Source organism: Acanthopagrus latus, chromosome 1 (genome assembly GCF_904848185.1).
Source record: "Acanthopagrus latus isolate v.2019 chromosome 1, fAcaLat1.1, whole genome shotgun sequence".
In the NCBI taxonomy this organism is placed as follows: domain Eukaryota; kingdom Metazoa; phylum Chordata; class Actinopteri; order Spariformes; family Sparidae; genus Acanthopagrus; species Acanthopagrus latus.
Genome location: NC_051039.1, coordinates 23118088 through 23131561, shown reverse-complemented (window position 1 = coordinate 23131561; position 13474 = coordinate 23118088). Strand labels below are relative to the sequence as shown.

General features: G+C 43.2%; 1 protein-coding gene across 1 annotated transcript; it reads left to right on the top strand.

Annotated features, from left to right (window-relative positions):
* Positions 1-1079: 1079 nt before the first annotated feature.
* mri1 (methylthioribose-1-phosphate isomerase 1) lies at positions 1080-13108 on the top strand. The gene is made up of 7 exons (XM_037097430.1): positions 1080-1447; positions 1486-1717; positions 2626-2849; positions 5558-5727; positions 5821-5997; positions 6096-6320; positions 8510-13108. The coding sequence occupies exons 2-7, from the start codon at positions 1586-1588 to the stop codon at positions 8641-8643; spliced, it is 1062 nt and encodes a 353-aa protein (XP_036953325.1). The 5' UTR covers positions 1080-1447; positions 1486-1585; the 3' UTR covers positions 8644-13108.
* Positions 13109-13474: the final 366 nt, after the last annotated feature.

The window sequence follows — 13474 nt, the reverse complement described above, 5'->3', positions numbered from 1 at the left end:
TACATGTTTGTATCTGCTTTACCTATATGTGTGCGTATAAAATTATTTTGAACCAATGACACCTGCCAAAGAAAATTAATATAACGTCTGTTTCGATCAAATACAATGTATTTTCATACGATCTCCTTCTATGATGGATGCTGGAATACGTTTTTATACTGCTGCCCCCCCCCCCCCCCCCAAAAAAAGTGCATACCCATATTATATAGATACATATGCACACAAAGTGTTTGATTTGAATATCTGCTCATGCATATTCAATATAAAACATGAAATATTCACTTACACTGTTAAATCCTTATTCGTTATTCTTCTTTCTGTATCTCATGGCAAGCGCAGGTTATACATGTAATGGCCTTTTTGGGTTTCGAATGTGCACTGTGTAGTTTTGGTGACGACGTTTTAATCAGAAGGGAAAGATCGTCAGTGACAGATTTTAGTTATGCCTACACAAACCATAAACAAACGCTCTTTGTTTTCATGACTAAATATACCAAATGATGTTAGAGGACAACAACATTTCATTCTGTTTTACTTTGTTTTTGTTTTTATGTGGCGGACCCTGCCACCTTTCCTCTGAGAACAGCTTGTGTATTCAGATATTGGGGAAAAAATTCGGTTCGTGTTATTACCTCATTAATATTGTAAATATTAAAATGCCGAGTTTGAATTTGTCCTCCAAAACGACATAATGTTCCTTTAATAAGGGCACGAGGGAAATAAAAATACATTTGACAGATAGTGGTTGGGTTTTGTGATGCTTAATGCTATTTATCCACACAGTGAATGTAGTGCAGTGAGGTGTGTGTGCGTGTGTATGGAGGGGTGGTAGTAAAGACAGTGTCATCAAAAGACAAGACTTACAACAATGAAAACGTAAGACAAAAATAGACGGATCTTTTTTTTTTTTCAGACAAAGCTGGCTGTTGTTGGGGGAAGCTCGGTGCTTTGGTGTTATGCTAATAACGTATGTGAATGTGAAATTTCCCCTGACAAAGGGGGCGAGCAGAGCAGAGCAGAGCGGGGGGATGGGGGTGCACGGAGGCAGCGCAGAGGAGTCTTCTTGGTGAGAAATTGGACAACCCGCGAGACTTTGGTGGGCGTGGACTCAGAGGCGAGGAAGGGCTTCCTGCTCGGCTGAACACGTGGTTCCGTGTCTGCCTCCCCGCTCGTCTGTCAGAGTGTGAAGGTTTCCAGCCCTTCTCTCACTCCTCTCCTCTCTTTATCCTCCTCCACTCACCACAGCAGACCTTCTCCTCTCTTCACTCCGTCCCACTCGCACCTCCACACCTCCACCTCCTCGCGACACTTTCCTTCTTCTTCTTTGCGACGGATCCCGGGACTGCCGACAGCCAGGCCGCGGTCACTTCAACGTGTATCCGCTCAGAGAGACAGAGAGAGAGAGAGAGAGAGTGAGGGAGGGAGGGAGTGTGTATGTATGTGTGTGGTGGTGGGGAAGTGTGTGTGAGCGAGAGAGAGAGAGAGTGTGTGTGTGTGTGTGTGAGTGTGTGTGCGTGTGCGCGCACCCGCCCGCAACCGGTCCATCCGTGTTATTTCTCCCGCTATCCCGCCTCGTTGTACGGTCATGACGCTGGAAGCGATCCGCTACCGGGCCGGGTCTCTGCAGATCCTCAACCAGCTGCTGCTGCCACACCAGACCGTGTACGATGAGATCCGCTCGGTTCAGGACGCTTACGAGGCCATCAAGTCCATGAAGGTACGGAGCTCCTTTCTCTTCCTCCACCCCTTTCTACCGGGGGGGCTTTCTCTCCCGCCTCCCAGCCGACCCTGCATGCCCGCCGCCGTGTGCGTTTCTTTTTGTGTGTCGGCTCTTTTGTGCTCCCACCGCCGCTCGCATGTGTTGTCATATGCTCGCCGCCGTCGGCCTCTATTTTTGTTTTGGGTGCACCTGCAGCAGCACCCACCAGCTACCCACTCTGCCCCCATTATTACCCACCCCCCCTCCAAAAAACCCCCCATCATTCATAAATGTAGTTTCCACATTATTATATGCAAGCGCAACAAACTAGGTGTCTGCACACAGCCACCCACCCATGAAATATGCCCCCCTCCTCCCCTTTCTTTGGGAGAGATTATTGATGAATTATTAATGACCTTTGCCAGGGTTTTTTGTTCATGTCTTGGTCTTGCGCTGCACTCACTGACACCTCCAGCTCGTTTCTCCCTCCATACCTGAAGCTCTCCAACAGAGAGGCGCTCAGATGGTCTCAGTGTTGTTCAAGTTCAGCTGGGAACATGTTAAGATGTTCACTTATTGGGGCTGAGCAGATATTTCACTCTTTTGTCTGCCTGGATACACACATGCAGCAGCTGCACGTTTGATCCTGTGTGTGTGTGTGTCAGAGTGAAGGAATGTACCATAAGCAGAGAGGGTGATGTCATGATGATGGAGTCTAATGGCAGAGAAAGACAGACGATATAATTTTGGTCAAAGCTGTCGTGACAACTTTTGGCTCAGTGATCACCCACTTACAACTCTGTGGTGGAAAGAGTTCAATATCCCTCATTAGAGCTGGGAGAGATGCTGGGAGTTGGCACTGAAGCCAAAGAGGAGGACCATGACGTGCTGTGATGCTGATCTGATGCTGATCCCTTCTCCTCCAGGTGCGAGGCGCCCCTGCCATCGCCATCGTCGGCTGCCTCAGCCTGGCCGTGGAGTTGCGGGCAGGCGCCGGGGGCGATGACCCTGTGACCTTCATCAGGGAGTCTCTGTGTCACCTGACCTCAGCCCGGCCCACCGCCGTCAACATGGGCCGAGCCGCCCGCGAGCTGATGGAGTTTGCTGAGAACGAGAGCATGGAGAAGAACTCGGAGCAGCTCAGAGAAAGGTGAGCTGGTTAGAAAAGAATGCCAACTGGGCAAGTGCACACATGTAAGGTTTGTCACCGAAACACTGATTGAAGGCTTTATATACACTCACAGATCACTCCCTGGAGTTATGTCAATGTAAGTGATGTGGGACAAGATCAATACGGTCTTGATGCACAAAAAAAAATTTCAAGATCAACCTGAGCTGGAGGATTCTTCAGTTTGATCTGGTCAAATCAAATATGTAACTTTAAAGGTTTCTGCGTGTTTTTTTTCAACAGTATTCTCTATTTATGGAGCTCAGAAAACAGCTGAGCAAGGAAACATTTTGCACCAAAATGCCAGTGACCATGAAAGTGGTCATGATTTGTCAAGCACTCACTGCTGAAGCCTCATATTAAGCTTTGGCTCACCTCTAAAATGCATTTTTTCTCCTCTCAACAAAGCATTTTGTCTCCAACCCTTACATAAATCCCCTTTGGAGGAGATCTCTTCAGGGCCTTTGTGAACAGGAGAGTTGATCACAGATTGAAATAAATGTGGAAGCATCTTACTGGCACTAGATATCTTTTGTGTTTTACTAATTATCATAAACAGCGGCTCATCTCAAGCCTACTGCAAATTTGTTCCATGGGTCCCCCAACTGGTTTCATGTGGGCTCTGTCCTTCCGCCATTCCCTTTTTTGACATTTTTTGCTTATCATACTGATCAATCCTGCACAAAATCATTGCATTTTTCTTGCCTTTTGCTGTTCTTGCCTGTGTGCGCAGCCATCTAATTGAGTTCCAGTCAGTAATTTAGTTTACTGTACTCTGTGGTGTATTTGATCACCAGTAACGCTGTGGAGCAGTGTTTATATGTGTGGGTTCCTGTTCTGTTTACTCTTGCACATGAAGACAAGATGCACACTCCTCTCAGTGGTGTCCCTCTGTTCCCCTGATCCACTGGTGGCAGTTGGGCGCCAAAAGATCCCACCGAGTCACCTCACTTGAAACGCGTCGCCAGCAAGACAGCCGTTCTATGGCATTCTTTAAAGTGAAACTCTCGCTAAAATGCAGCCTAGGCTACCTGAGTCAAACCTTCGTGTAAAAGCATAATTGCGATGAAAGAGGCACTTTTAAGATTTACTGTATTTTCATTTTCGGGTCAAGCTCATCAAAATCGCTATTTCTAAAACACTAAGAAGGCTCGACACAACATGAAACCTTGCTCGTAGTTGCGCTCACCTCCGTCCCGCCAGTGGAGAAGTGTCGATTTCCGAATGCGACGTAACTTGGAGCAACCTTTCCTGTATCGACGAGTCTCTGTGTGATCCGTCCCACACCAGCAAAGGCTAGAAAGGAGAAGAACAATAGCAGGTAAACATGGTTGTAAACAATACTGGCTTCAAACTTTAAATAAAAACTGGTTTGTAAGTGTTTTATGAGGAGGGAAATGCATCTGCATTTGAAAAACATTCATATGGCCTCGAGGATACAAACCGTGGGATTTGTTTTGTTTTTTAAAAAAAACTCCACATGACACCTTTTTAAAGCCAGCAGACACTCTTTGTGCCGACGGTGTAGATATCAGTTACTCTATCCGTCACATCGGGAAAAACTGTGAACTGAGACTTGTGTTGAGGTAGCTGCTGCTGTTAACACACACTCAGCTGCAGCTGTGTGTGTTTTTTTTTTTGTTTTTTTTTCTTCGTGAAAAGTTATCAGATCACACATCGTGTTAAAAATAAGAAGCCTATATAATGATCATGCCATTGTAGATTAATTGTCAGTGTGATAAAGACACAGAGAAGTTTTCACTTCACACTGTTAACTCGGGCAAACGGGAAAAGCAGCAGAAGACACGAAGGGTTCGAGAGATGACGGGGTCGATGGAGGAATGGGATACAGTTTGGATGGTGGCTGCCATGTTAGGACACATTTGGAGTAGAGATGCACTGATCCATTATGGTGGATCAATTCTGGCTCGAACTTCGCACGCTGAACTTATTAAGCGGACCAGTAAGTGTGACCACTTTTGACATCGGTTACAGTCATTCAGTCACAGCCTGACTCCAGACGCTGCCCTCATGTTATCTCACATAGCAATGACTCAGAGGTATACAGACTTGAAATTTGTACAAAAGGAAAAAAAAAAGAGAGCGGGGATCGATATCAGCAGATATCTGAGTTGAGTTGAAGTTGAATCAATGCCTCCCTTGTTTTGGGTTATTGAAACTACCTCTGTTATCACAGGCAGGGACGTGTGGCGCTGGGTGATGAATCTGTGAGGCTAAAAATAGCAGTGCAGCATAGTGGATGTTAATTATGTTGAAATCTGAAACATAAGTACACACCGGGCATTATAACCGAGCATGCATTGCTTTACATGTAACTTAGCATAGCTGTTGCTGAAGACTGGCGCGAAACGCGTAGCGGGGACACATGGATGATTTCTGGTTCTTTAACAACATGAACTGTGGGTCTGTTTCCAAACAGATGACTGAGATCACTGGCGACAATTTATGAATTAGTCCACGGAGCAGGAATTTGATTGATGCTGTGAGTGTAGGAGAGACGAGGACATGAGAAGAAATGTGATACAGCAGCAATCGAGGGAGGGAAACTGTGATTGAGAGAAATATATATACAGAGAAGTTCTAACTGCAAATGTGATGGACGCGTTAGGTCCTCGGTGGCAGACGGAGCCTCTTCTCAATTCCCACCTCTTGTGGCCCCCCTCCTACAGTGTAATTGCCTGGATCGAAGACATGCTGGAGCGTGACGTCAATGACAACAGGAAGATTGGTAACTATGGCGCCCAGCACATCCTGTCTGGCGTCCCGCGGGACTCTGTGACCATTCTCACACACTGCAACACCGGCTCGCTGGCCACAGCTGGATACGGGACCGCACTCGGTGAGTCTGAACTGTTGTGAATGAGAAAAGAGGGTGATTGTTGAAATATTTATTGGACTACAGCTGTGATAATAACTCTGTGTTTGTGTGTAGGTGTGGTGCGAAGCCTCCACGCACTGGGCAGGCTGAAGCGCGTGTACTGCACGGAGACGAGGCCGTACAACCAGGGATCCAGACTGACAGCGTATGAGGCCGTAGCAGAGGGAATCCCTGCTACACTTATTACAGACAGCATGGCCGCCCTCACCATGAGAGAAATGGACATCACAGGTGTGTTTTTGCGTGTGCGCCGTCATGCCTCTTCGCCATCTTCATCTCAGTCTTTTCACATTACTCACGTACTCCTTCCATCACGTTCTGCCCCTCAGCTGTGGTGGTGGGTGCGGACAGGGTGGTTGCCAACGGTGATACAGCCAACAAGGTGGGCACGTATCAGCTGGCCATCGCCGCAAAGCACCATGGGATTCCCTTCTATGTGGCTGCACCCAGCACGTCGTGCGACCTGAGCCTGGAGAGCGGCAGGGACATCATCATTGAAGTGCGCCCCCCTGAGGAACTCACCAGTATAAATGGCGTCCCCATTGCTGCCCCAGGTGAGGAGTGCGGGATGTTAGTGGTCTTTGTGCAGGGCTGGGTGGCACAAATGTGATTTTTAAAAGGACAAAAATTGGGTACGAACGTGAGTTCTGTAGAGGACTGAGAGTGATGCTAACATATCAGCCTCGGAGAGAAGGATGAGTGTGGCCCATTTCCAGCATCTGCCCTGAGCACTGAACCCTCACAGACTTTAACTGACGTCACATGCGGTGTAAGTGCCAGAATGAGAAAAAGGTGTAAGGGCTCCAAATGCTGTGTGAGGAACAGAACAGCACTTTGTGAAATCAGGTAACCTGAACAGAGGCTTTTCTGTAGCCAGTAAGGTGTCAGACTCCAATTCAACAAAGTGCTCACTGGTATCTGCTTGTGAACTTGTCCTCACAGCTTTCTCAATTGTTTTTATTTTTTTTTTTTTTAAATGTATTGTCAGATTTTCTCTCTTGTGTCTGTTGCTGCATTCTCATGGTTAGCACCTTATACCCCTAGGTCATAGTTGTTAGTATTGGAATGCTGTGAGGTGTGAGTATGTCCCCCCAAAGTCTTTAGGATTGCAGATTGCACAGTGTGTTCAGAAAGTATAAGTCTTGAGTCCATAACAGCAGACATTGTGTTTTAGGTGAGTTTGTTAGTGTTGAATTGAGTCATTTGGTCTCTAATTACGTTCCCTGAGCAGAGAGGTGCTCAGTGACATCACAGTAATTAAAGCACACTCATTTAATGAGCTCAGTGGCCCCTGGAGAGGAGGATCTGTTCTTGTACATCACTCGCTTTAAATTTCCTCTCACACGCTTCTCTGGCCCTTCCTGTAAATGGCATTTTAGGATACGGTTCTAAGGCTGCCAATATTTCCGTCGGTACAAACAATACCTGTGTAGCCAAAGCCTGATGGAGCCTGTTCCTCTGTGCCGTGATGCCCCGCTGTTTTTAAAAGACCACTAGAATCACATCAGTGAGACGCACGATGTTCCTTCATTACCATAAACAAAGGCCCTGTAGTTTATTCAGAGTCAGTCCCATATACACCGTCCTGCTGCTGTAAGTACTCACTTGAGCTCCAAATGTGGCGACTGTGGCAGAAAATGGTCCCAGTCAAATACACTATTAATTCTCCTGTTTGGGAAATTTGACGAAAACTGCAGTGTCCAGCTGTTGAAGAGAGTTAATTAAAAACCAGCCTTTTAAATAAAACTAGTGAACTGTTTTAACTATTTAGGCTAAATGTAATTAAGTCAGATAGTACAGTGTGACAGACAGAAGTTGTTACCATCCAGGGGATCAGGATCCCTTCAGGGCCGCAAGATTAACGGGGCTCTTAATATGACTCAAACATTGTCTGCCACCGAACAGTTATTTAATAATAATTACGATAATTAATAACTATAATGATTTCTATTTTCTAGAGAAATACTAGAAGGCTTTAATCCTTGAGGATTTTAGAAGTATTTCAACAAATCTGAAAAGAGAAAGCTACTCCTGTTACAGTTAATAATAAGTGCTGGATAAACAGTTCAACTAGCCTAGTTAGCTTAAGGTAATGGTTTGAAATAGCTGGCGAAAAGTAAATGAGAAACAGTTATTATATGTTTCTAAAAGTGATGGATAGATGGCCAAAATGGATAGCTCAAAGTAAAAGAGAGTTTATGAAGCTGAATGTTATGGGTAAACAGTACCAGTAGTAAGCTTGATGTAACGTATAAACAATTCAGATCGTTTAAAAGTGATGGATAAACAGAGTCATTTAGCTTAAAAAAAAGGCAAATAGTTTACACAGTCTGCTAAACTTGACCAATTGACAGTTTAAGTTGTCAGCTAAAAGTATCAAACAGCAGAATGTCACGGATAAACAGTAAAGTTATTTAGCTAAAAGTAATGAATAAACATTTGAAGTAGTTAGCTTGTATTAACAGTTGAATAGCTAAACATAATGGGTAAACAATTCAAGTAGTGAGCTGATAGTAATGTACAAACAGCCTCGTTAGCTTAAAGTAATGTGTTGAAATAGTTGTCTAAATGTAATTGAAAAGCAGTCATGTTTCTAAAAGTAGCTGAAAATGGTGATAGCATTAAGTAACTCATTAAAGGGTTAAATAAACAGGGTACTTCATCTTTTCATGGCTGTGATAAAACTGACATGCTGTATCTCCAGCCTTACTCTCTTAACCATGTCGCTCGCTGTCTCCCGCAGGTATCGAGGTGTGGAACCCAGCGTTCGACGTAACCCCTCACCAGCTTATCACGGGAGGCATCATCACAGAGCTGGGGGTCTTCCTCCCCTCCGAGCTCCAGGCGGCCCTCACCGGCCGCCTCACTGCCCTCTAGAGCTCACTCAGCCACGTCTGCTGGTCCGTGTGCGCCACTGCACCTTAACGTCACACACTCAAAGACACTCATCTCATTACAGAACACATAGTTGTGGTTGAATTTACTTTTGATCCACGCACAGTCACTGTTACATGTCAGTGGTGCACACAGAAGAAGGCCTGTTCTTCAGTCTTTCACTCACCCTCACACAAAAAGTCACTGGTGGGAGTCAAGCAGACACACGTGTGCAGTCTCCCTCCTCTTTTTACGTCCCTCATCGTTTTTCTGTGGTCTTCCGATTCCGCCTTTTCCCCAAGTTTTCCATTCCGTCTTTCATTCTCTCTTGCCGCCTCTTTCTCTCTCTAAATGGCTTCAGACAAGGAATAGGGCTCAGCTGGACTCAATCCCATAAATTCTATTTGGCGAAACAATTTCTATGAGTCGTCACTGAGGTAATCATTCAGGGCAAACCAAAAAAAAAACCCTCCACAAATTCTAAGTGGCATAACTGATTTTCTTTTTAATTTCAAGTAGTGGTTTCTATCAGCCATTTCTATAATGCTGCTACCCACTTGTAAATAACCATATCCTTGCTGGTAGTGTGTACATATGTAGAAAACTAACCCCTGCTAGTAAAAGGTACTGCTATTTTAACCAAATGTGTGGTTATTAAAAATTAATGTTGACATCGAAAATGTTATATTAACATTTAATTTCTTTGATTCTGTGTAGAAACCTTTTGTAGAGGAATAATCCAAATTTATATCTCATGGATTTTCACAACGCAAAATTTTTAGTGTTATAATAAATTGCATTTCACTCTCACTTTTTACCCTGTGCGGCCAAATTTTGAACAAGTGGAATCTCTTGATCGGTCCTCGTTAGTCAGCTGAAGCCTATGAAAATATACGGCTGTATTTATACCTCATTCCTAGTTTGCATCTTGCTATTCCCAGTTGTACTGTATCATACCACATGTGTATTCTCATAATGTACTTATATATATGTAACCATACTTATTCCAGCACCATACAAATATTCACCTTACTGCACTGGACGCTCTGTAAGAATGAAAAATCTTTAAAAAAAAAAAAAAAGAAGAAGAAGAAAAAAGGGAAATTGTGTCACTTTGCCATCGCAGCTTTTGCTGTGAGCTCAGAGGTCGGTCATGACGTTGTGTTTCTGTAATACAGGCATCACAATTAAAGGCATAGTTCACCCCAAAATGAAGGTTTGGTCATCTGCTCACTTGCATGTCAGTGGAGACTTAACTATGTTTGTGCAACCACGAAATACGCAAGTAGCTTCTTCTTGTTCAGTCACTCTTACGCCAAACAAGTTTTGAATACATTTTGAATAACAGTAATTATCCTTTACATTATCTTATAAATTAATATCATATTTCGTAAAGTTTGCCACTGAAGGGTGTGTTGAACTAGAGCAGAATAAGAACAATACAAGAGAAGCTGAATATGCAAAAATCAATATTTTTATATCAATAAGGAAAACAGACTACACGTAATGTGAAAGTTGCTGCTCAAAGCATCACATTTATCACTCAGCTCTTCAGTTTCAGCCTTACAGAGCCTTTTTGTAACTTTACTGTTTTGATGTACTTTCACTACTCTCATCGTTCTCTTTTTGTAGGCATAAAACTCAGCTTTTTTCAGTGAAAAAGCTATGGTACTCCCACTGTGCACTACCTGCTGAGCGTCAGACTGCACACAGACACAATTCGCGACGAGCTTGTGGAGCATTTAGTCGCTAAAGAGCCAGATATTTCCCTCAGGAGCTGGAGGAGACCAAAAGAGAGCAGATAGAGAGTAAATGTTGGACTAAAATCTGTTATGTTGACCCAAACATGACTCCAAGTTAACGATTCTTTAGCTCTGTGCCCCCTAGATGTGTAGACAATCAACTGTGGAACAACTTTTGTAAGGTGGTAATAAGTCAGTGTTGTGTTTACAGCTATTTGCGCTGCCGTCAGGGGAGCCAAAAGTATAAACTGCTGCAGGTTTAATGATCCGCAGTGTTGATATGAAGTGGCCGTTTGAGTGTTTAGGGAAACAAAGCAGTTTATTTTATTTCACTTGATTTTCCCGTTAATCCGAAGTCTGAGGCATTCACACAAAAAAATGGATGTGAGCAGTAGCTGACTTTCTGTCTTTATTTTGGGGTCAACTTTTTCTTTAAGATTGCAGGGTCATTTCCACACTACAGTATCTGTCTGCAGAAAGCTCTGCAACACAAACTATCAGAATGTAAAACTCAACGCAGATCAACTTGCTTTTGTTTGGAGCTGTGGTCAGGACAGACTTCAGACACTCAGTCACTGGAGTGTGTCTCCTCTGGAACCAGAACAGGATTGTAGAGCAGACATTTTTGCATTCAGTTTTCAGAAGCTGAGGATACAGGATGGGGAAAAAAAACAACTTCATTTTGGAGACTATCTGATTCATCTAGTTGTGAAACAATTAGTCAGTTAAATTTAAAAGAAGCAATCAGTAACTACTTTGATAACATATTAACGGTTTACAACATTTCTAAGCAAAGATGGCAAACATTTATTGCTCGCAGTTTCAAAAATGTCAATATTTTCTATTCTCCGTTTCATATGTAAATATCTTTGGGGTTTGGACTGTTGATCAGACCAAATTGGAAGGGGTCACCTTGAGCTCTGGGAAACAGTGAACATTCTTTGCTGTTTTCTGATCAAATATCCCCAAAAAGACTGAAAGTGAATCGATAATGAAAATAATAATTGAAGGTGCAATTTGTAAGAATTGGCCATCTGTTGAATTCATATTCCAAACAAATAGGGGGCAGCATATCAGACCAGCTGCTAACTTTAGCTAACATTAGTTAGTAAGTTCAGTTAACTGCAGCTAGCATAGCTGGTTAGCATGCTAACAATACTATAAACTATACTATATTTGTGCAACACGAAATCTTTGGCCTACGTCAGTTCTGGTGTATCTTCACATTCTGACTTTTAAAACCTGACACTGACTTAGTATTTACACATGATCAGTACACTGTAATTGATTGCTTACATGCAGATTGAAGTCATGTTGAATATCCAAAGCCACTCTCAGGTTGTTGTTTTTTTTGTGTGTGTGAAAGGTGTGTTGCTGAGTTTCTGCAGTTCTGTCACCTGGCCAGTGATCCAACAATGTGTTTGTTGTTTTAAGCGGCACCATAGAAAAGTCCCAGATAGTGTCAAGCTGAATGGGACACACCCTCTCGCTGTACTGAATGTCTCGGGGCCCACACTGCTCACTGCCTTACAGGTGCAGCACCAATACAGCTCACTGATCATAACCAGAGAGACAGCAGCTTGGTCCATCCTTCACCCTGGTTTATATCGTGCTGCCAGACCGTCACCTTGTCAAGCTAACAGGAGAAAATCTAAAAAAAAAAAGCTAATGATTATCAGAAACCAGGAAAACCAGGACTTTTTGTGTCTGAATGTCTCCGTCAGCTTGATGAGACGAAGGTGTGGCCACACGATATACTACTCTACCGTCTTAACACCCCTTCTGACCTCGCACAATCCCCTTATGGACTTTATCATTCAGTTAATTTCGTTAATAAATAAACAATTATACTCAGGACCACTCAGTGGTCTGGAGAAAACATAATTTAAAAACAAAAGCTTAATATCCATAACAATGATAATTGCAGTATCCATAGTGTCCATATTTTGCTGTAATATAAGCTCACTTCTTTCTTCACTCACATCTTCCTCCTCTTCTCTTGTCCTTCCTTCACCCATCAAACCTCAACTCACAAAGATGCTGGTAGGTCACACACGAGCTTAAAAGACACTTGTGTATTTGAATTTTCTTTCTTTTTGTTTTGTACAGTTCAAGACACGTGTTTGGGGGCAAATTTAGACAGTGTTCCAGACATATGTAGCAATTTCGTGGCCGTCAGACCCGCCACGTATTATTTCTTTCTAAATCTTTAAGAGGTACGAGATTTTTGTTTGTCCGTACATCATGGTTATAGCTGTTTGGCTGTGGTTTGTTGTTTTTATTTCATGGCATTGTGATTCCTAGTGACTAGGCCATTAGTACACCACACTGGGGAGGCCTCCTCAACCATACACACTACCTCTCCGTCTGCTTACACGGACCCGAACACTAGATTGCATGAACACAAGCACTCAACGTGCTACGGTGCAGCAGAGCAGATTGACAGTTTGCAGGAATATAAATCTGGACTAAAATTCTCCACACCTCAATGATGTTTGTAGCTTGAACCCATAGTGACAAATCATTTGTGGCGGTGCTTTTTGTTTGCCAAAGTAGCCTCGATTCAGGCAAGTGTTTTATGTTGGGCTGCAGATGAATTGTTTCTGCGTCACACTGTTTTGTTTTGTTTTTTTACACCATGCTTCTGAAGCAGCAGCAATGTAGTATTGTGTTTAAAAATGTTTTCCACCAACCTCGCCTCAAGGCTGCCCAACACACGCCGAATAATCAGGTGCCAAAATTCAGCGCTGCTTACAACGTATTTTCCACATTGATTTGACCAATCAAAGCAGGTGCTTGTGTATCATTATCAATGATTAGTATGGCCTGCAGTCACCATGGAAGGAGTGTTGTTCAGATGGCCTCTTTAAGTGAAAGTATGTTATTGTTGTTATTGATAATCACTTGATCTGGGTTTATTTTGTAACATGTGGAAATAGTTCAAAACTGGATTTTTTTTTTTATATATACGTATATGAATATAATGCTGTAAAGTGCAGTCATGAATTACGAGATTTCTCTTTCACATCAATACAGTAAAAAAAAATAATAAAACCACAGTGAAATGAGAGTTGCTTTTGTCTGTATTGTGT